Raw genomic sequence first — 23,814 nt, forward strand, 5'->3', positions numbered from 1 at the left:
AGGGAAGGGAAAATTTCCCCCTACTCCTCTTGATTCTTTTGACTGGTCTAATAATTAAATTGACAAGAGACTGAGTAACAGGAGAAAAACAAATTTAATTTGTATGAATGGGTAGAAGTGACCAAAGGAGGCAGTTTTTTTTTTTTTTAAATACTTCTTAGACAAATAAACAATACATTTCTGAAGAATTGACAAGGCAAAAAAAGTTTGGGCTTGGGGTAGTAAATTAGTAAAGTAACAAGTTTTGGTGATCTAACCTTCCTGGCCTTGAAGTCCCTGTTTCTGATAATAAGGATGTCTCTCTGTCTCCTGGTACAAGGAGGGTACCTTTCACATGGGAGATTTATTTCTTGCTTCCAAGGGGACAAGGAGGTCCTTCTTGTATCAGCTGTTTCTCAAGTAACTTTAATTCAAAATAATCAATGTGCCAAATTGGTATATTTTGGGACTGCCTGCCCTGAACCCCATAAAACTCAATCTTTATATCACCTCAGACATTCCACACCTCACTCTCTTCCTTTTCACGTGGGATAAAATCCAAACTCCTCGGACTTCATTCAGGGCCCTTTGTCATCTGGCTTCGCCCCACTTTTCCAGATGAATCTCCTACTCCTCCACTGTGCCAACTCTCTGCTCCAATAAGATTGACTCCTCATGGCCTTTCCATGTGCCTTACTCGTTTTGCGGTCGTACCTACCTGAGAGTCTTCCTCTTTTCCCACTCCAAATGTTCTCTCTCATATCCCTAGGTCAAGTTTAAGGCTGTTTTCCTCTTCAAAGTGTTCCCAGTCTGTTCCAACCCAGAAGCCCAGCTCTCTGGAATTTTATAGTATTTGTGGCTGTAATTTACCTTTCACAGTTACAGGGAGTCCTGCGCTATTTTGTGTGTAGCACAGATCTATTTCTCTGGGTGTACACACCACTGCAGGGAAGCTGTGGGATTCCTTGGTGCTTATTAATAGTAGGGATGGGTGAGGAGGAAGAGGCAGTGGTGCTATCTTGGATATAGAGAAAGGCTAGACCTGGGCTTCTGGAGCTCTTCAAAGCCAGCACTTCCTAGCTTTAAATACTTTCACATCTAAATTAACGTCACCCAAACACTCTCTTCTGCATCATCCTGTTTTTCTTTCATTTTTTTATAGAACTTATCTGAAACTACCATCTCTATTTAATTCTTTACTTGCTTATTGTCTTCTCCATGAGTTTACAGTGACCCTTTCAGTTTTATTCTTTCCTGAATTCCCAGCACTTAAAGCAGTGCTGGCATATAGTGGGTGCTCAATGTATGAGTGAATAGCTGGGAAAGGATCTCTGGGCAGTTTCCTGTACTTGTGTAAAGAAAGTTGTAGCTCTTTCTGTCCTGGAAGAGAGGGAGGGGAGGTTGTGGGTCAAATGACTCCAACCAGTGCCCTGAACTCTGTCCTTTCTCAGCCAGCATCCAGATTTTGACAGAGAACCATGGCTCCCAGGCTCCTGGGGCCCAGGACACCTGGTGAGCCACTAGTTACCCCACTTTATGAGATCATTCCAATCAAATACCCGCTACAGTTCCCCCGGGGCACTGTTAGCCCCAAGGGAACTGTGGTCAGCTGGCCAGAGTTTGGTCAGAGGGGTTGCTTCTGTAACTGCCTTTGGGTTTGCAGACTCCAGGCTAGCAAGCAACCATGCTGGAACAGTGGTTACTGGGTGAGTTTTATCTTTTTACAGTTTAATTTTCATATTTTTATTTTTGACTTTTTCAACTTTCTCAGTGAAGTGTATCTTATATACTGTAAAATGCACAAATACTAAGTAAAATTTTACATCTGTATATGCCTGTCTAACTGCTACCCAGATCAAGACATATTCAGCATCCCAACATGTTCCTTCATACTCATTCCGAATTATATTCCCCAAGGATAACGTGATCTAGATTTCCATAGATTATTCCTGCCATTTTGGAAGGTTCTACAAAACGAATTATACAGTGTTTCATTTTTTAAAGGTGGTCATCTAGCCTGACACTGCATGCATAGGAGTGGGCTAGAGCTTTTGCAATATCCCTCAGTCTGCAGCAGTGTGACTCAGGCAGTGTAGGATCTGAATCATGATTCACTCCGTGTACAACGTACAGCAGAGCTTATTTAACCTTGTTGATCCTCGGTTTCCTCATCTATAAAATGGAGAGACTGATCATTCCTACTTTGAAAAGTGCTTGTTAGGATGAGTAATATACGTAAAGTGCCTCATTGCAATGTACTTCTGCACTCATTGGCACTGTCTGGATTTGAACGCTGTGACTTTGGCTCCTTTCCTTTGGATTTTACCTGCCAGGGTCAAATACCGGAGTAGGGGGTGGCCTACAAAGATCATTTCTCAGAAAATGGGCCAGATGTGTTGATCTTTTTCAGTATGGGCATTTCACTTTAATACAAGAAACGTTTATGAAACAACTGCAAAGCTCAGTGCTTGTCATTCCTGTTTTATTCATTCCCACATTCACTCAAAAGTCAGATCCAATCTTTGAGGCATTTCACTTTCCTGGCTTCGGTTCAGGACCAGGGGCGGTCCCTTTAAGGCCCTGGAAAGGGTCTCGGTGTTGGTTTCGGCGAGGAGGCCACGCCCCATCACGTGTCCGCAGCCCCAGCGGGGCGGGGCCGGCGTCTCTTGGCCGCCGTCAGTTCCGGTTCTCTGTCAGTCGCAAGCGAGCGAGCGAGCAGAAAGCAGGTCGGCTACCGGAGCGGAGCGTGAGTGCTCGGGACCCCGCCCCCACCCCTCGAACTCCCACCCGGCCGACCCCCACCTTCCCAGCGGGGCCGCTTGCCGCCTGCGGCCGTCCCTTTCGTCGGCGACCGCTGCGGGAAATGGCGGCGCTGCCTGATCTCTCCCTTTCCTTCCTCGGCCTCTCCGAACCACCTTCTCGGTCCCCGATTCCGCGCCTCAAGCGCTGCAGAACCTTCTGCGCCTGAGACTGGTCCCCAGGGCGGCGGGGCGCGGCAGGGCTGGGGCGAGGAGCCGCGGGGAGGGGGCCGGGGCGCCCCCGGGACAACGCAGCGGCCTCCGGGGCCCGGGGGGGGGGCGCGTGCGGGGCCTGCGCCTCCCCAAGGTCTCTCAGGGGCCCCCACTTCTGCCCCCAGGATGGGGGGCGCTCTTGGGCCGGGAGGGCGCGGACCTTGTCGGAGGAGGGTGGGGGGTGCGGTTGGGGCTCGGGGATGTGGAGAACGGCTGGTTGGTTGGGGGTAGTGAGCGCTTCAAGAGAAGAAAATGGCGCTTGGTGCAAGTCCCTCCTCTCCCCACGCCGTCTCCTCCGCATTTCGCCGCCTCCCACGCCCCCTCCGACCAACCTGTCTCCCCCTGCCCAAGCCGTTCCCAGTCCTGGGGTCCTGGCGGCTTCTTGGCACCGCGCGACCCTCTTCCTCCTTTTCGGTGCTTATCGCCCTCGTGTTGTACCGAAATCATGGGCCCTTTAGTTCTAGTTTATTTTCACCTCGTGTCTTCTAATCCTCCTCCACGCCATCATTAAAGATCGAAGATTTATTTTCTTAGCTGTGTTTTGCATATGTTCTACACCACCGCTTTTAGTATCGTTTTGTCAGGATTAAGAGTCTGCATCCCCCACCCCTTTTTTTCCTTGAGCAGTAAAACCTCATTAAGTAAAAGGGTATTTTGTTAGAGGTTCAAAGAGGCTGGCTTTGGTTACCATCACCTTGTCTTTGTGTTGGATGGACTTATTTGGGTTAAACACCCAAGCTGTTTCTTTGGTGATTCTTTGAAATGATCTTAGGCCCCCAGGCGCCTTTCATGAACAGATGGTAGGGTTATGCTTGGCCGTTTCAAAGTGAAAATAGGTTATGTTTAATTTAATTACCTTTGAAAAATGTTTCTTGGCATTATTAGCAGCTGGCATTAAAAAATAAATAAATTGATCTTGGAGATTAGATTGTAAAGTGGAGCAGTGACAATACTAATGTATAAAACGTGCTTATGAACGTTGCTGCTCCCTTCTGAATTTACTCTTCTTGTTATCAAAAAATTGCCAGTGGAAATCAACATGGCTGGGTTGGGCATGGTTTGAGCTTTTTGAATTAGGGGCTAGGCCAAGGATGGCCCATCTGCTTTACCTTGACCTCCTGTTGTGGGACACATTCAGTGCCAGTGCTAGTGCAAGTTTAGTCGAGACCTGAATTATTTATGATTTTTTTGAAGTCTTTTTTTTTTTTTTTTTAATTCAGCAAACATAACAGTGTGTGTTGCGTATATTGGGCCCTTTAGGGCATAAAAAAATTAATAGGACTCAGTCTCTTCTGAGATGGAGATGAAGAGAGCAAAGATACTTGTTTTGAAAAGCATTTTACTACCTAGTATTATAAGTGCTTTGAAAAGAGGTAGAGTATGCCTTGGGATTCCTTGAAATTTGGGAAACATAGAGGCACAAAGAGTCTGCCTTGTGCTCAGGAAGTGTAAACATACACGTGAAAGCAGGGCTCTGCCTGATACCTCTGCATGGGGGGCCTGGGGAACTAGGGTCACAGTAGGAATTTGTAGAAGGTTTTTGCCCCTCCCATAAGCACATTCTTCAAATTTTAGTTGTATTACAGAGTAGAAAATCAGCGTAAAATGTAATTAACTGTGAATTATGTATAACTCTGAATTGGTACTTGATATTTTGATGGCATGGTCAAAAAGCCAAAAAATGTTAAGAACATATACAAAATATGAAAAATAGGATTATAATGGTAAAATCAATTAGATATCGACATCTGTGTAGTACAGTTGTTTGCCATGCTGTGTGAATGTTGGGGTCATTTCCTGCAGAGAATAATTGTATAAAGCAGTACTGAGAGTAATTAATCATATTTCTTCCTGGTTTTAACAGTGATTGTTGTCAGCTGTCTTCTTGCAATTTACCCTATCCATAAACATCTAACCCTGCTAAAATGATGTATAAAAAGACCCACTGGCTTTGAGAGAGAGGTGTAGGAGTAATGAGATGGGTATGACATTTAGTTCTTGCTGGGCTCAGAACACTTCACTCTGCGTGTTATTTTCAATTTGGAAGAGCATAGATTAAGAGTATAAGTTCTAGCATTGTGCTCAGTGAAACAGCTCCAGTACCGCAAAATGGTAGAATGAACCATGGGATTCTTAAATCTTTGATTGGGGGAGAGTTAATTGTAGAACAATTCTTAAATTATTTTTGTAATGTATTTTTTCTTTCAGAATGCCTAAGTCAAAGGAACTTGTTTCTTCAAGCTCTTCCGGCAGTGATTCTGACAGTGAAGTTGACAAAAAGGTGACTATAACTGCACCATGTCATTTTCTTGATACTTAATTCATAACTATTGCCCACATCCAGTTCTGAAGGACAGTGAAGCATATCAGAATTTTAAAACGAGAATCTGGATAGGTGTTTCTGGAAGTGCAGTGGCCCCTGGACCACTTGATGAAAGTGCCTGTGTGCTTCTTGTAGACACATGCACGTGCCAAGCCCCTAAGTCATACTTGAGCAAGCCTCCGACTTAACAAGTCTCCTGTTGAGGCTTTTCAGGAGCCCTAAAGCTGCAGAACCACTGTCTTTAGACTCTAGGGGGGTAGCACTAGAATTAGGCCAAAGCCACTGTGTGTGCCATTATTTAGTAATCTGCCTAATCTGTAGGTATTCTGTGTAGTAGTTGAGTCAGATTGTCTGAACTCCTTGACAGCAGTTGTCAGTTTGACAGATGTCTTGGCCATTGATGTTTATGCAGCCCTACGAGGATTACATAAAATGTAGGCTTGGTACTTTCTAAATCAGAATGTTATTTACACTGGTTCCCTCCTTTTAGTTAACACCCAACAAAGCTAACATGAAATTACCCATTTTGATAGAATAGGCTTTTTCTGCATTAGATAAGAACTGTGCTATTAAGTTTAACTGCATTTTGTTTAACTGAGCATCTCACACTGTGGTCAAGGCCTCTTCCATGCAGAACTGTCCTGTATCTCCTGAAAGCTTAGATAGTTGTGTGTCTGAGCTCAGTTAGCAGTGTTAGTTAAGAGAGAGTTTATATGAGAATCCTGGAGGAGATGCACCTTTATAGGGAAATACCGAATATGGTATCACCTGGAAGGTTGAAAGAAGGCTTCTAAGAGCATGCACAGCTGTATTCGAGAAGGAAACGTCCCTTAATTTTTAAATATGCACTTGAATACATTCATTTGACAAATTTTTATTGAGCTGTTATGTGCTAGTCATGTACCAGTCCACAGGGACTGTCTGGACCCTGATACAAAGAATAATTGCTTTCTGAGTATTGAGCTGAGTTAATTTTTGCCGTTTGTCTCAAATAGTACTATTAATCCTGTATTTACATTAAATAAATCCACTTTTTCAGTTTATGTACATGAATATATACATTATGTCGTACCTAGCTTCATCTAGTTTAGTAAAATGTTCAAAGTGTGTCCCTTCCTTCCATTAAGGAACATGACTGCCCTCTATTGTTTGGATTGAGAATTACTAGATTGCATGGGCTGTAGCTTACTTTGAGAATGAGGCCTTATGAAAAGCTTTTATAGTAATGCTGCTTTTAAAACATTGTTTTGATTTTGAATGCTAGCCCAACACATTGCTGTCTATCTTCAGTGAGCAATTTTGTGTGTGTGTGTGGTGAGGAAATTTTTTAAGTACTTTATTTTTTTTTTTTAATTTTTAATTTTTTTTATTTTTAACTTTTTTGGTGAGGAAGTTTTGTGATCCTCTGGTGCCCAGTACAAAATAGCTTTCTTAACTTAGCCTACTCATAACCCTCCTAAGCCAATTTAAGTCCCTTTTGGAATAGACAGGCATAAGTAAATAATCATAAGTTGGTTTTATTCTTCCTAATTAGTATATTTTCTTTGAAAAATAAGTAACTGACTAGTTAATAGACTTGTGATTTCCAAAAGTTTATTCAAAAGCAGCAGGTGCCCCCTTCCCGCCATCATTTTTTCTCCCAAGGAAATCTTATGTGGAATTCAGTGTATAAAATAACTTTCTCTGAATACCAGTCTAATGCCTGAAGTATCTTCTGAGTTTCTTTTTTTCTCAATTTTTTTTCTTTTTTTGGGGGTGTGGGGGCGGGTAATCAGGTGTATATATGTATGTATGTATGTGTGTATGTATGTGTGTATTGATTAATGGTGGTATTGGGGATTGAACCCAGGACCTCATGTATGTTAGGCACAGTCTTCTACCGCTGAGCTGTCCCCTCCCCTCTTTTGGGTTTCTGACAACACGCTTCGAAAGCACTGTGCTGGATAACAGTGCTAGGTTAGTTTTACAGTTCTGTTGTCAAGTGAAACTTGCGTATGTATATGTTTATGATTTTTTTTTCTTAATTAGCCTTTTGATCCTTTAAGTCTTCAAAAGTAGTGGAATCTTTTTAACCTGAGTTGTGTTTTGTTCTTATGCAAGTTTTAACCATATTCTTGTTTTTCTTTCAAGTTAAAGAGGAAAAAGCAAGTTGCTCCAGAAAAACCTGTAAAGAAGCAAAAAACTGGTGAAACTTCAAGAGCCTTGTCATCCTCCAAGCAGAGCAGCAGCAGCAGAGATGATAACATGTTTCAGGTAATGTTATTTCCTTAGATCCAGAGGAATTAATTACGTGACTTGATCTGAAGAATGTTAAAAGTACCTTAATCTGATAATGCATAATAATCTATCATGTATGTTACCATCCTCTTGACTGAAGATACTTGTGGGAATATAAGAACAAGTCAGTAGAAATGAAAGTAACTTACATGATGGTAGAGTATTGTTAAAATCTAGAATTCTGTAATTTTGCTATATTTAAAACAATGAAAATTCAGAAGTTGGAGAAATCCAAAAAAAGAGATTGAGAACTGCACATTTAGAAAGCAGTTTGGAAGAAGTAGATTTAGAATATTCTATTTACGGATAGAATATTCCTGGAAGGGAAGCAGTAATACGATCTGCTCTGTTTTGGCTTGATAACAGGAAAGGTGAGTGGGTTTACTAAAACTTGCCCTCTGTTTATATATTGTGGGTAGTAAGGTTGAGTAGAGAGGTAAAGTGAGAGAAGTTCATTAGAGGGAGTTGATCAAATTACCCAGATTTGGTATAGCTTCTTTTCTTGGGTTTCTTGTTTTAGGGAGACTTGATACTGGCCTCATGGTACAAGAAGGATTTATGGGGAGAGGCAGTGGGGATAAATTATGTGAGGTGATAAGGGCTTAGATGGTTTTTCCAAAGGATGAATAGTGATGATTATAGATCATACTGTTTATATGTAAGGAAGAATTATGAAAGAGCCTTCATTTCTTTGAGTAGATAGTACAATTAAAGTTATATTAAGGGCTGAGAAGTCGAAGGGCAGATTATTATGAGAGAGAAAGTGCTCTGAGAACCTTTTTCTGAGGCAGTGACAATTGAAGCTTAAGATATGAAGGAGCAGCTGGCCAAGCCAGGGGAATGGGGGAGGGAAGCATTTTCAAAGTAGAGGGTCTTGTGCAGTGCCTTGAAGTGGGAAAGAGCTTGCAGGAATTAGGGAGCCCCTGTGGCTGGAGTCTGGAAAGTGGCTGAGAGTATAGGTAGGAAATCTAATTGGAAGGGACCATGAAGAGCCAGATTTGCAGGGCTTTCCTGTTGGGAATTTTTAGTTTGAGTTTTATTCTAAGTGCAGTGGGAAGCTAATTTAAGGGGCAGAATGAAAAGTAAAAATCTGCAAGAGTATTACCTTTTCCTTCTGTGTATGTTTGTACTAAGTATTTACTTCGCAACTATCTTGGGCTTTTCTCTGATCAATTCTGTTTACTGTATGCCTGCCTTTACTTGGATAATAATAGAGCATCTGTGGCCTATTAATGGGTTTTATCTTGTCGACTTAACCCCTGATTTTACAGATAAAGAAACCAGGAGCCACATTTTGAGATTTTATACTGTTAGAGCAGTTTTGGGAAAGCAGTTCTACTTTTATGAGGAGGTTATCTCACCAAAAAGAGTGAATTCAGTTCTTAAACCTTTATTTTGAAGGCTCCTAAGCCTTATCCTTTTGAAAGTGCCTCTTGGAGTAACCATGGGCATTTTTTCTTTAATCCTTTTTAAAAAAATTGAATAGTACGTTTAACAATGTGTCAGTCTCTGGTGTATGGCATGATGTTTCAGTCATACATATATATACATATATTCGTTTTCATATTTTTCATTATAGATTACTACAAGGTATTGAATTTAATTCCTTGTGCTGTACAGGATAAACTATTTTCAAAGTGACTTTTCACAGATCTAGTAGTCTGTGAAAGCAGTCTGTGTAGCCACTCTAAGATGTGATATTTAATTTCATTGCCATTAGAGCGTTTTCCTTGAAATAGTATTTTGGCCATAGAAAAATATTTTAGTGGTTAATACTGAATTTTAATTGGTTTAAGAGAACACTAGAGTATATTGGTTATATTAAATAAAATGAGGACTTCGTTTTTATTAGTAATAATGATTTGATAATTTCATTACAAAGATGGGTGAAGGATAGGGTTTTTGGAAGGAAAATAAGTTACTCTTGTTGTGTTTTGTAAGATTTTATAAAAAATTGTATATTTTTAAAAATAGGGCTGTATGTTTTCTGTGTTTTTTCATTTTCCAAGAAAAATGCCTTGAAGACAGTTTCAGGGTAGAACTTCTTTTGAAATTACTAGAATTTTTAAGGACCCAGATTATCAGGTGTACTTTACTAAAGACAAATAGATCGAAAATCTAAATTAAAATTGTTCAGGTATTGGTTAGTAGCCATAAAGCAGGACTTTTTTTTTTTTTTTTTTAACCTAAATACCAATCTCTTGAGAACAGAACTTGAGGAAATGATCTTAAATTCTGGTAAACCAGTATGTCAGACATAAGCAACTGTCTAAATGAAAGCTTCTGATTTGAAGAGACTTGTACACAGAGAAAGTCACTACGCCGATCTTTCAAACTGTTAGAATGGTTTGGGCAGAATCCTGACGAGAGAGGACGTACTACTAGCCTTTTGTCTGGTTTCTTCAGCTCGGAATTTTAAGAGCTAGGTTCTGTAGGGTTATAATCTACTTGAGATGACTTAGGTGATGTTAAAGCTGCATTGGAGGACTGTCATGTAATTAGCACTTGTGTCTTAAAAGGTCAGAATGGTTGAGGCAGGGGACTGTGATCCCCATTCTTCAGAGATGGGTACATAAGATCAGTGATACTACTTTAGTTGATTTGATGATTTTAAGGATACACTTGTTACTTTGAATTATGTTATTGCAGAGTCAAATGTTCTTAACCTCGGAGTTTCATTTAGGGAGTCCATGAAATTATTATTTTATTTGAATATTTTTGTATTTGAAGGGATTATTTATAACCTTAATCAGTTCCTCAAAGGGGACAGGAAATCAAAAAAAATTTGAGATTCACTGTTCTGTAGGATGTACATGTTATTTTTTCCCTGCTAACCTCCAGATTATAAGCATGTAAAAACTTATGCATTTTGTGACATGATTCTGTTACTTTCTCCTATGACATGTAAGTGCAGTGATCTTTATTCTTTCTACTTTTAATCATTGTATTTTTTTTTAAGAGTTTGTCAGCTTTATTTCTCAAGGGAGAGGTCACTATTGGACAAGTTATTTTCTTTTTTAAAAATAAACTTTATTGAGATATAATTTATATAAAATAAAACACACACATTTGAAGCATGATGAGCTGTAATAAATGTACAGGCTGTTGTAGTGAGGCTGTTTCCATCACCCCAGAAAGTTCCCTCTGGCCTCCCTTTATAGTCCATTCCCGTGTCCTAGCTAAGCACTGGTCTGATTTCTGTCACTATAAATTTATTTTGCCTGTTCTAGAGCCTCATATAAATGGAATCATATAGTTTATATTGCTTTGTGCCTGGCTTCCTTTGCTCACTATAGTGTTTTGGGATCAGTCCTTGTTTTGAGTATCTGTAGTTTGTTCCTTCTTATTGCTGATTTTTTATTCCATTGTATGATTGTGCTACAGTTTGCTGATCCATTATGCATTCATTTTGAATGGACGTTTGGATTGTTTCTATTTTTCAGCTATTGAGAAAAAAGCTATTGTGAATATTCTTGTACAAATCTTTTGTGGACATTTTTGCTTTTTGGGTAAATACCAGATGTATTTGTTGGGTCTTAGGCTAAGTGTATGTTTAACTTTATAAGAAACTGTCAAACTGATTTCCAAAGTAGCTCTTCTATTTTGCACACCCACCAGCAATGTATGAGATTCCAGTTGCTCCACGTTGTCACTGGGTATTGCCAGTCTTTAAAAAATTTATCCAGTTTAATTAATGGATGTTTAGCTTTACTTTGTATTTCCCCAGTGTCTTACATCTTTTTTTGAAGAATCTGTTCAAGTCTTTTGCCTATTAAAAAAAAAGTTCATTTAATTTATTGAGCTTAAGAATTCTTTATATATTTTAGATACAGTTCTTTGTCAGATGCAAGTAAAGTGAATATTTTCTTTGGGTCTGTGATTTGTCTTTTTAATTTCTTAAGTACCTTTAAAAAGCTTTAATTTTGAAGATGTCTTTTTATCAATTTTTCTCTTTTGTAGTTAATGCTTTTTGTTTCCTATTAAAACATAGTTCTCTACCCCAACCACAAAAATTACTTCATTTTAATTTTTTTTATTTTTCACAAAAATTTTGCCAGTTTTTTTTTCGAGGGGGATAGAATTTTTATGGTTTCTTAAAAAATTTTTTTATTGAAGTGTAGTTGATTTACAATGTTAGTTTCGGGTGTACAGCAGTGTGATTAGTTATACATACATATACACATACATATTTTCTTTTCAGATTCTTTTCCATTATGTGTTATTACAAGAAATTGAATATAGTTCCTTGTGCTGTACAGTTGGTCCTTGTTGCTTATCTATTTTATATATAGTAATGTGTGTCTGTTAATCCCCAACCCCTAATTTATCCCTCCCTGACCTTTCTCCTTTGGTACCATGGTTTGTTTTGTATGTCCTAGAATTTTTATAGTTTTAACTTTCATGTTTAGATTGCTAATCCATGTGGAATTAGTTTGTGTATAGTGTGAAATAAGGGCTGAGACTAATTTTTCACCTCTGTACGGATAATCCAGTTGTACCATTACCATATGTTGAAGACTATTCTTTTCCCATTGAATCATGTTGGATCTTAAAAAGAAAATCAGTAAATATATAAAATATGTATTTATTTCTAAACTCTGTTCTGTTCCATTGATCTGTATGTCTATCTTTTTTTAAGGTATTTTTTATTTAGTTTAATTTTAAAATGGAGGTACTGGGGAATGAACTCAGGACTTCGTTCATGCTAGGCACGTGCTCTCCCCCTTTTTGTTGGTCTTTACTCCAGTACCACACTGTCTTACTTACTGTGTGTGCTTTTATGGTGAGTCTTGAAATCTGGTAGTGTAAGTCCTTTAACATTATTCTTCATGTTCATAATTATTTTTGCTATTCTATGTCTTTTGTATTTTCATACACATTTTATGATTAGCTTGTGAATTTTTACCAGAAAGCCTACTGGGATTTTGATTCAAATTGGGGAGAATTGGCAACTTGATAGTATTAAAAGTTCCTGTTTGTGAATACAGTATCTTTCTCCGTTCATTCATTTATTTTTGTTTATTTATTTATTTTAAATTGAAGTATAATTTACAGTGTTGTGTTAGTTTCAGGTGTACAGCAAAGTGATTCAGTTTTTGTATATGTATATCTGTTCTTTTTCAGATTCTTTTCTATTATAGGTTATTACAAGATATTGAATATAATTCCCTGTGCTATACAGTAGGTCCTTGTTTTATCTATTTGATATATAGTAGTGTGTATATGATAATCCTAAAGTCCTAATTTATTCCTCCCGCCTCCCTGCTTACTTGGTAACCATAAGTTTGTTTTCTGTGTCTCTGAGTCTTTTTTTTTTTTTTAAATTAAGTTTATTTGTATCATATTTTAGATTCCACATGTAAATGATGTATAATATTTGTCTTTCTCTTTTGGACTTTCTTCACTTAGTATGATATCTCTAGGTCCATCCATGTTGAATGCAAATGGCATTCATTCATTCTTTTTTATGGCTGAGTAATATTCCATTGTGTGTGTGTGTGTGTGTGTGTGTGTGTGTGTGTGTGTGTGTGTGTGTGTGTGTGTGTGTGTGTATGTGTATGTATGTATGTATGTGTATGTACATGTACCACATCTTTACCCGTTTATCTGTTGATGGAATGTTTAGGTTGCTTCTGTGTCTTGGCTATTGTAAATAGTGCTGCTATGAACATTGGGGTGCATGTATCTTCTCATTCTAAAACTCTGATTCAAAAAGTTTTCTCCAGATATATGCCCAAGAGTGGGATTGCTGGATCGTGGGATTGCTGGATCGTATGGCAATTCTATTAGTTTTTTAAGGAACCTCCATACTGTTTTCCATAGTGGCTGCACCAGTTGACATTCCCATCATCAGTGTAGGAGGGTTCCCTTTTCTCCACAGCCTCTCCAGCATTTGTTATTTGTGGACTTTTTGATAATGGCCATTGTGACTGGTGTGAGATGACACCTCATTGTAGTTTTGATTTGCACTTCTGTAATAATTAGCAATGTTGAGCATCTTTTCCTGTACCTATTGGCCATTTTGTGTCTTTGGAGAAATGTCTGTTTAGATCTTCTGCCCATTTTTTGATTGTGGTGTTGTTTTTTTTTTTTTTTTTTTTTTTGATGTTGAGCTCTATGAGCTGTTTGTATATTTTGGAAATTAATCCCTTGTTGGTCACATCGTTTGCAAATATTTTCTCCCATTCTGTACGTTGTCTTTTTGTCTTGTTTATGGTTTCCTTTGCTGTGCAGAAACTTTTAAGTTTAATTAGGTCCCATTTGCTTATTTTTCTATTACTCTAGGAGATGGATTGAAAAAATATTGCAATTTATGACTTCTTAGAATTTTGTGTTGATGATTTTATCTGTTGAGTTATACATCATCCGTTTAATTCTTTCCTGCTAGTATTTCCACTAAAATATTGAAATGACATGTTGGGAGCAAACATCTTTGTCTTTTTCCTGATGTTGGAGCAAAGTATCCTTCTAATTCTTTTCCCTTTAATGCCCCATTGCTTAGCCTCGGGAATGAATGTGCATACTGTGGATTTGCTACCTTGGGCTTGGAGATTGTAAAGTCGTGGAATAAAAATGGTGCAGTTTTCTGTATGGCCTATCTTTATTTGGAGATTTGCTTTAAAGCTTTCTTTCTATGCTAAAGTGAACACTAGATATATGAAGGGATAGTATACAAAATGCACAGTTACTTTTAGTGTACAACGAAGGTTCAGATTGTGGTAGAGCAACATTAGTCTGTGTCCCTAGGCTTTCCCTTTCTCCTAGCCCTACAGCTGTTTAGTGCTGGTGTTCTCTGAAGCATTGTTGGCAAATTTTAGTGTGTCACTTTATTGACCTATAATCTTTTCTGAGTTTGAATAATTTCTTACTTAGTGTAATTGAACACAAGTTATTTGAAACGTGACTAGGAACTTTAGATTGTAAATTCCCTAAGCTTGAAATACGTGGATGGTCAGTCATGTTTGTAAGGAAGAAAATGCTTCTACGAAGTTCATCGGTAGCAAACAAAGACATTTATACACACCTTGTTGAAATTGTGGATGAAGAAGTTTGTGAGAAGTTTCTGGGGGACAAGCGTAGTAAAAGTAGCCCGCTAACCGTTTGTTGTGTTTACTGTACTGTGCTCTTCACAGAAAATAACTGAGTATTCGTTGTTACTGATTGAAGACTGGTAAAATGCCATTAATATACTTAAAATGTACTGTCTCTTTTTAAAAAATAGGTTGCTTTCAGTCTTGATTTTTAACTCTTTTTTCCAGTGAGATTTTAAAGTTGTATCCCTGTTTTTCTGCATCAGATTTCTCAGGACTATGGGCAAACATTGCAGTAGAGATATAATTATTCTGCTTCTGCTTTTTTTGTTTTGTTTTTGTTTTTGTTTTTGGTCCTTAGTCCAAGGACCTATAAAGGCTTCAAAATTCTCTTCCTGGCTTTTCAAGTCTTTTTCAGTACAGCTCCATCTATTCAGCCAGTCCTTGAATGTCATCAGTATTGTACCCTTCTGCTTTCCTTTGTCTATATCCTCATCACTTTTTTCTTCCTTTTACTTAATAAATGGCCTGTCATTTTTTTCAAGGTCAAATCCCACCGCCTGAAGTCTCTTCCACTGTTTAAACCCACACTGAATGCTTACTTGACTTGCCGAATCAATATTAATTTGGTAGCGTTTCAGTATATTTTAATTTTATTTATTTAGCTATCGCGTGGGTGAGTATAAAAACCAAACATACTGTTCATTTCAGTGAGGTAGCTGCCTAAGATACTTAAAATTTATTAGTTGTTAAATCAGTATTACAAATCACTATCGGGAGTGTCAGTGTGATAATTATTTTGGTCTTATTTATTCAGTTCATCCATTAAAACAGTTTACTGGGAACTCAATAATATGACAGGCACTGATTTAATTAGTGCAAACAGCAGTTCTCTCTCTTCAAAGGTTAACAATAAAGGGGAAAAGGAAACGTGGAAAGTTATAAAATGCAGATTAGGGAAGATGCTTTATAGAAGGAGGAGAATGAACGTGTTTGGAAATGGTAGATAAGAAACCATGGAAAGGGAAAGAATGTACCGTTGACCCTTGAACAACGCAGGTTTGACCTGCCTGGATCCACTTATACGTGGATATTCTTCAGTACTAAATACTACGTGGTTTGTAGTTGGTTGAATCTGAGGATGTGGAGGGCCCGACTATCAGTTATACTGCATTTAACCCCTGAGTTGTTCAAAGGTCAATTGTATATGCAAGAAATGGGGTACAAAAGGCAAGGAACTTATGAATTGATGATAATATGGGTAAATACAGAGAAGAGAGATTTGAAGGCACTTACCCATACCTGATGGACTGTATGGCAAGTGGGGGGCAGACCAACAGAACGAGAAACTTATTTGAGAACGAGAAACTAAAGGAAGATGAATAAGAAAAGGGAGTCTGAGAGGACCTAGGCAAGATGGAAGCCGTAAATGTGTACTTGTGTCAGCACAACTGTGGTTCTACTGTAGCAAGGCTTGGTATCCCAATAAAGGGAATTATGTAATAATTAAGGGATTCAGGTTTGTAGGGGAAGGAACTTTTACATGATGATGTGTTTTAAGCACAGAATCGTAGCTAGTATTTGAAATAAGTAAGATTGAAGAGTAGGTTTAAAATGAGTAAAAGAGGAGTATTAGAGGTTTTGATTAGAAAGTGTGATTTCTTGGTTTAAGTGCTGGACTGAACACTGTAGCAGCATGACATCCTGAAAAGTGCCTACAGACACTGTTGAGTAAAGCCTTTTCCTTCCCTGTGCAACTCTGTAGTTTGTGTTGAGCAGCAGTGGAAGAAAAATAGTTTTCTGTGGAGTTTTAAGTTCTCAGTTTGAGGCTAAGTAGATAGTATTAAAGATGTTATTTGAAATGAAGGTCTAAAAGGAAAAGCTTTCTCATGTTATCATTGACTGGACCTCTGAATTCTTTTACTTAGAATGGTTGCTAAACCAATGTAGCTAAGTCTTGAGATTCTTTCAGTTGTAGTTTGTACAAGATTTTGTTTTCCAGTGATTTTTATTGTGATAATAAACAGTTAACATACAATTTACCATCTTAACCATTTTTAAGCATACAGTAGTATTAAGTATGTTCTCATTGTTGTGAAACAGCTCTCCAGAACTTTTTCATCTTGTGAAACTGTTGCATAACAACTCTCCCTTTCTCCCTCTCTCCAGTCCCTGGTAACCACTCTGTCTGCCTCTGAATCTGACTACTCTTAAGTACCTTGTATAAGTGGAATCATCCACTTATACATCTGGATGGCTTATTTCACTTAGCATGTAATATCCTCAAGGTTCATTCATATTGTAGCATGTGATAGAATTTCCTTCTTTTTTTAAAGCTGAATAATGCTCTGTTGTACATATGTGCCACATTTTTGTCTGTTCATTTGATGATGAACATTTGGGTTGCTTGCATCTCCTGGCTGTTGGAATAATGGTGCTGTGAACATGGGTGTGTGAATAAATACCTCTTCAAGACCCCGCTTTCATTTCTTTTGGATATATATACCCAGAAGTGGGGCTACTAGATCATTGCTGGGTCATATGTTTTATTTCAGTTTTTTTTGAGGGACCTCCATTCTGTTTTCCATAGTGGTTATACTGTTTTACTAATGGTTCTTTTAATGCAAAAAATGATTGAAAACGTGAGATGTGCTTTGTTTAGTTTCATCCTTTTTAGAAAGATTTCTTTTTAACAATGATAATTCCTTTGGTGTAGTTTTGATATTGAGAATAGCAGTTATTTTTGCGATTAAAAGAGTAAGCTTTCAGCAAGTGTGGATATAAATATGGAAATCACTGTTGAACAGCTTTTTATGTTTTTGTTTCTTTTTACAGATTGGGAAAATGAGGTATGTCAGTGTTCGGGACTTTAAAGGGAAAGTCTTAATTGATATTAGAGAATACTGGATGGATCCGGAAGGTGAAATGAAACCAGGAAGAAAAGGTGAGATATAATTTCCTGAATTAGTCCTAATATTGGGACTAAACTTAAAATTATTTAAGCTTAAAGTTGTTTGGACTTTACTTGAAACTGAAATAATGTTGGCAGTGCATAGGGCATGGAAGATCCTCACTGAGTTGATTGCTTCTCTTCTGTAGCTTTTTTGGACATGACACTTCAGTTATTTTAATGAGGTGTCTTCCATACAGCTGTTGAAATACCCACTGCGTCCCCACCCCTCAGTAATACCCCTAAAACCACTTCACTAGACTGTTAATTTATTTGAATGTAGCTTTAAAAAGATCACATCAGTTCTGAAGTAGAGTGGGGGCACTGGGATGGAATAGAATTGGGAATGGAAAATCCTGGTTTACAGTGTTTCCTTTTGGAGCATCTCCAAAAGGATATTCTTTAGGGTGGTATCTTTTAAGTGGCTCTTCATCCTTCCATTGTGCTTCATCCAGTCCCAAGCATGTCAGCATCACAGAAGAATACTTTATTCTTTCACCAAATAGCTAGAGAACATTTGTGTACCAACAGAAACTCATATATTTGTGTAGTTAGCCACTTTAGGTTGATCTTTAGCTAGTGGAAAAATGCTTCCTTACTTGCTTCTACTTTGCCTGCATGTCTTTTTAAAAAATACCACTTGTTTGCTTACTAAAATGATTTGATTAACTTTAAAGCCCTTCCTAAGTGTTATCCCAGTGCATTCTCCTCCTTCCTCTCAATTTCATATCCTCCCAGCAGTTTCCTGAGAAATACATTAGTTCTTCCAGTTCTAGTTCCTTTGTTTATATGAGTCCAGGATTAGAACATTGGACCGTTTAAAGTACAGAGTACTTTCTGTTCATTCATTAACATCTTAAATAGGAACAACACATCATTAGCTAATGGTTTAAATGTTTATGTGTTGGGTGATATGCTGAGTTTTTATCCACATTAGCTAATTTAATTACTCACAACAACCTTTTGAGTTACAAGAATCATTTTACTGGTGAGGAAACTGAGGCTTAGAGGTACTGTAATTTTTTAAAGGATAGTTAGCGATAGTGCAGATGGGATTTGAACCCTGACTGCATGACTGCAAAGTGCGCTCTTAACCAGTGTGAACGTTCTGACGAGTCCTGTTTGGATCATGCTTCTGATTTTTCCAAAGTGAAATGAATGCTCCTGGAAGAACTCAGGAGAGTCATTATGCTGAGTTCCTGTGGAAATTTTGAGCACACTAATGTTTGAACCAACTAACTGGTTGTAGAAATGGGATGTCAGATACCAAGTCTGGGCCTGGCCACTTAGCCTACTAGTTTGCCAGCACTTGTGAGATGAATCTTCAGATCGTCATTTGTTCTCACTGAGTGTAATAGGCATTATGTGCGGGTTGCAGTGTTGAAAGTAAAACTGGATATAAGATTGACCTGCTGAGGTCATTGTGACCCATATGTAATTAACAAATGGAAGAGATTTGATTCTTAATGTACCATTGTGCCATTCAAAATGGCAGTTTTGATAAAACAGTATTTTAGTTGGAAGTATTAACAAATCCTCAGGAAAACTTAAGTTGTCAATGTTTGATTTTTAAAACTTTTTTTTAGGTATTTCTTTAAATCCTGAGCAGTGGAGCCAGCTGAAGGAACAGATTTCTGACATTGATGATGCAGTAAGGAAACTGTAACATCAGAGCCATATAAAATCTGTACTGTTCTAGTTGTTTTAATCTGTCTTTTTACATTGGCTTTTGTTTTCTAAATGTTGTTTTCCAAGCTATTGTATATTTGGATTGCAGAACAATTTGTAAGATGAATACTTTTTTTTAAATGTGCATTATTAAAAATGTTCTGAGTGAAGCTAACTGTCAACTTTATTAAGGAGGATTGCTTTTGTGCCCACCACCTAGTGTAAAATAAAATCAAGTAATACAATCCTAACTGTTGTGGCCTTCTTTGATCAGAAGAATTGGTACTGTTAAGGCCAAAAATAACAGTTTAGACCTTGTAGTTTCAACTCAGCTTTTACATTCAAAAGGATTTGCATTGCATTGAATTTATAAGCTTTTGATTTGTGTAATTGTTGATCTGTTTTCTTCTAACCAAATGTCTGGACTTTTTATTTTTTTCCCCATGCCAATGATATTTCTGCTTTTCCCTTTTTTTCTTTACTTCATTTTTCTTTTAATAACTTACCTTGTCATATTCAGTTTTTGTTTCACTTTTTGCTATTTTTCTTGAATATATTATGCTAATTTGGAAAGTCTGAAACTGTCAGAATGTTAGTTATTTCAATAAGGTACTTGTAATTAAAATATATGAAAACTGCAATCACTAACTCTACTGTATTAAATATTAGGACATATAGTTTGATAAACAACATGGCTTGTATGAAAACTCTGAGCAAGTAGGTGTATGTCATTACCTGTAGTGTTCTGTGTAGTTGTTATCTTACTGCTTAGTCTGCAGAAAATAATGACTTAGATGTCTGATTTGCTTTCACTTATTAAGCATATTCACCATGGGATGATGTCTATAAAATCAGATACTGTTAAATTAGACTAGGATTTAATAAAAATAGTGACAGCTTACTGGCGTAACATTTTATTTTGTAGCATTGAGTATGGATTACATATAGCCAGAGAGATCAGTCAGCTTTACTGTCATGGTAGATAATGTGGTCACTTTTTAGGAGAAGGAGCATATAGAGCATATACTTGTGTTTTTTGGCCTTTGCTTCAGTAGACTTGGTTCTTTGGCAGTTAATCTACTGGACAATGGCATTCTAGACTTAATGTTACTAAGTTTTAGCAGGCACTCTGAAGTGGTTTTCATTGAACCATAGTGATGAAGCAGACACAGGTTGAGGCACAGATTTCAGGGGCTTTGCAGCAATAAATAAGGCATGGTGTGCCTTAGGAAAAGAATGTAAGGGAACTATGAAATTAAAGAAGGTGGCAATGAAGAGGAAGGAATTCTCTTCACACTAAATGGTAACACATGATATTTTGATCACGTTGATAAGACACAATTCTAGATAGAATAGTAAAAAGAAAGGTTTAAAGACATGTAAAAAAAATTCTTGTTGACAAATTATTTTGGTAGCTAATTTCAAATGGTTACTGCCATATCAGAGAGTTGCACTATTACACGAAGTTTGATTACTACGTCTAAAACATTATATAGTAGAATTGTCAAGGACTTGATTACAAAACCATCTGCCAGGCCACATAGAGTTATCAGTTTTTTTTTTCTGGCAGCTTTTCTCGGTACTTCTTTTACATTTTTAAGATTTTTTTTAAGTTTTTCTTTTTTAGTAGTAATCCTAATATGTACATAATTGGGGAAATAAAGAAATCTTTCCTGGTATTTTAACCTTCATCAAATAATAGGTACCAAAGTATTCAGAATATGTATTTTAGACAAATCATACTTGATTGAAAACTTTCCCCTTATTAGGGAACATACATATGTCCCAATTAGCTGAATTGGGTAGATTTGTAAAGTAATCCTTGTTATATATACAGAAAGGGTAGTTAGAACACAGAACTTTGATTTTGGTATAGATGAAGAGGGATTAATGGGTAATTTCCTAGGTTTATATGAAATTAGTGGGTGTATGCATTTTGAAGCAATCTGCTAATACAGAGATGGTGCTGAAATCTGTTACCTAGGCATTTTCTAGCTGTTTAGCATTTATGTCCTTAAAACTTCCACATAAGGAGTGTTTCTCTGGCAGATTTTGGTAAGGTTACTACTGCTAAATTCATTTCAATACATTATTGGATGTGCAATTTACAGAAATTAATCTTTTTTGTATGTAGAAAAGGATGAGAACTGGATTAAAAGAAGAGACAAAAATAACTTGTACTGGAAAGAAAAGATAAGAGTACTTCTGTTTTCTGTTTAAACTTTTCTTGCAAGATTTCTTCCAGGAAGAAAGCCTGGCATTTTGAGGCAGTGGTTTCTTACCTTGTAATGCCAAAATGAATTTCACACCAGCCCTGAATGTGCTCAGTAGCAGGGCCTTTCTGATAGGTTTTTCCTCTTTGTCTTTTAAATGTCTTTTAAAATAATCTTGGCATTTTATTTAAAGAACAACCACTAAATAAGAAAAACTAATTTTATTATTCTCTCTTGTTTTGCTTCATAAATGCTTAAGAACTTCTTTTGAAGAATACTCCTACCTCATTAGCTAGTCAAGATGCTATGATGGTCAAACTATTTTACATAATGTGTTCAGAAAAAAAGGCATAGGGAAAAAGGTGTGTACATCCTGGCTTGGCTATTGAGGGGAAAAGAAAGAATTGAGTATTAATTATTTGAGTGTTCCTGGTGGTTGTATGTTAGAAGAGGACTATAAAAGTTTGAAATTAAAGAAAAGTGCTGATATTTAGATATCTCTCCTGAAATTCTTTGCAACTCACTTTTTATGGAAATTAATCCAGTGAAACACTCATTTTTGCCTTTTTTTTTTTTTTTTTCCAGTGGTGTTTTACCAGGTAAACTCTAGGGGTAAACATTCACATAGTAACAAATATGTAATCCTGTAATTGTGGAATACCTGTCTGCTCTGTTTGGTACATCTTCCATGGAGATGTCAATGAATATAATACTGCATCTGTGAATATTTTAAATGTTGAAATAAAAACAAGAAATGTACCCTATGTGTCATCCCAGTTTCACAAACCTGAAGATGAATGGCTAAGTTATCTGTTAAATGGGTTTTATTAACAAACAGGATCCTTTTCTGTGTGAATGCTTTGGAATGTGAATTAGCCTTAGAGGGTTTAGTCTGAGGACCTCTGAGACTGGATGTTGTGAGTCCGTTTTTTCCGTCTACTCGATCCAAATGGAAAAGTGCAAATATGAAGTCTATATGGTCTCTTTTTTTCTTTACCTGTGTGAGTGCTTTGTGGTCTGATTATTCCTTGTTATAATTAACTGCATAATGGACACCTTTGGGTATTTCAGACTCTATAAAGAAGTGTCTGTTTTTCCCTTCTTGGTTAGTACTTTTCCCTAGTTACATATTGAGATCTCTCGTTTAAATTTCCATTTAGGGAAACTTAACACAGGGATAGAGAGATCCATGAAAGGTTACTTATGACTCTTATTTTGTTCCACTTAATTAACTGTAAATTTTAGTAAAACATGCTGACTCAAAAATCCAGTAAAAAGGAAGAAAATAGTACTTGGAACTTACACAGTTAGTCACTGACTTTACACTCAGAGGAGTTATGGGATAGAAAAGGAGTGTGAAAAGCATGAAACATTAAAAAATATGTAGAATTATTTATTATATAATAGTTTATTGACGACAACGGCTGTCTGTGTAAAATTTCTCGCTACACAGGACACCCCCTCTCCCGCCATGCCCACTTCATATAAATTCATTAGAGTTCAGACCTTCTGAGCCCTCTCTTTCCACAGCTATTTTAGTTCTGGGCTAACAATGACGTACTGTTTCTACCTGAAGTGAAATGCCCCTCTTATTTTACTCTTTGGCTCTTAATAGAGAGTTTAAATAGTTTATTTTTCTGCTAGATAACTTATTAGCTTGGGAATGATTTAGACCACTTCTTTTCTCTAACTGCTAGAAAATAAAACACTTGTCCTGAATCTCAGCAGTTGGATACTTTAACCTGTCTGGATAACAAAAATGCTGTATACAAGGGGCTTCTGCCATTCAAGCCAGAACTTAATTAAAACTGTGTATTGTAGCTCGTGTTTTGAAAAGTGAGGTAGAATTCCATTTAGGCCTTATTCTAATTAAGCCCCAGGCTTATACTAGCCCCTTCTCTGGCTTTATTTTCCAAACAGAATAGTACAGAGAATTCCATATACCCAGAGATCCCATTCAAAGTTTACCAGTTGTTGCAGTAATGTCTTTATAGCAAAAGCTTCCAGTTCTTTTGGTTGTTACGTCTCTTCAGTCTGACACAGTTCTTCACTTCTTCCTTGGCTTTGACAACACTGACATTTCTGATGATGTGGTGGTTCGTAGGTAATGGGTGTTGACAAGAGTGGGCAAGGCAGAGGCTGGTTGAGTGACAAGTTGGAGGCTGAGCAGCTTGGTTGTGAACGAAAAAGAAATGAAATGGTGGCTTTGTAAGGATGTGGGATATGGACGGGGTGTGTGAAACTGCGACATCTGAGTGACGGAGAGTTGGCTGTGTTCAGCACGAATTTAAACTGATCTTTCGTGTCAGCATCAATTTCAGTCACTTTCTGGTGACTTTCCTAAGTACCACCTGAGTCGTGA

General features: G+C 37.4%; 1 protein-coding gene across 2 annotated transcripts; it reads left to right on the top strand.

Moving 5' to 3' along the window:
* The first annotated feature begins 2,620 nt into the window (after window positions 1-2,620).
* Window positions 2,621-22,211, top strand: SUB1 (SUB1 regulator of transcription). Of its 2 annotated transcripts, none has more exons than XM_010955563.3 (5): window positions 2,621-2,725; window positions 5,199-5,271; window positions 7,444-7,566; window positions 17,457-17,565; window positions 19,158-22,211. In XM_010955563.3, exons 2-5 carry the CDS (start codon window positions 5,200-5,202, stop codon window positions 19,235-19,237), a joined length of 384 nt encoding a protein of 127 aa, XP_010953865.1. In that variant the 5' UTR covers window positions 2,621-2,725; window position 5,199; the 3' UTR covers window positions 19,238-22,211. The 2 variants fall into 2 exon arrangements, with proteins under 2 accessions (XP_010953865.1, XP_010953866.1); XM_010955564.3 differs by having other exon boundaries at window positions 2,630-2,705.
* Window positions 22,212-23,814: the final 1,603 nt, after the last annotated feature.

The sequence above is a fragment of the Camelus bactrianus genome, chromosome 3 (assembly GCF_048773025.1).
Source record: "Camelus bactrianus isolate YW-2024 breed Bactrian camel chromosome 3, ASM4877302v1, whole genome shotgun sequence".
NCBI lineage: Eukaryota > Metazoa > Chordata > Mammalia > Artiodactyla > Camelidae > Camelus > Camelus bactrianus.

Excerpts from the sequence above, each read along its gene's own strand:
- SUB1 (XM_010955563.3), top strand. The coding sequence starts at position 5,200 with ATGCCTAAGTCAAAGGAACTTGTTTCTTCAAGCTCTTCCGGCAGTGAT. Across the intron at positions 5,272-7,443 it reads ACAGTGAAGTTGACAAAAAG|TTAAAGAGGAAAAAGCAAGT; the intron begins GTGACTATAACT and ends TTTTCTTTCAAG. Across the intron at positions 7,567-17,456 it reads GAGATGATAACATGTTTCAG|ATTGGGAAAATGAGGTATGT; the intron begins GTAATGTTATTT and ends TTCTTTTTACAG.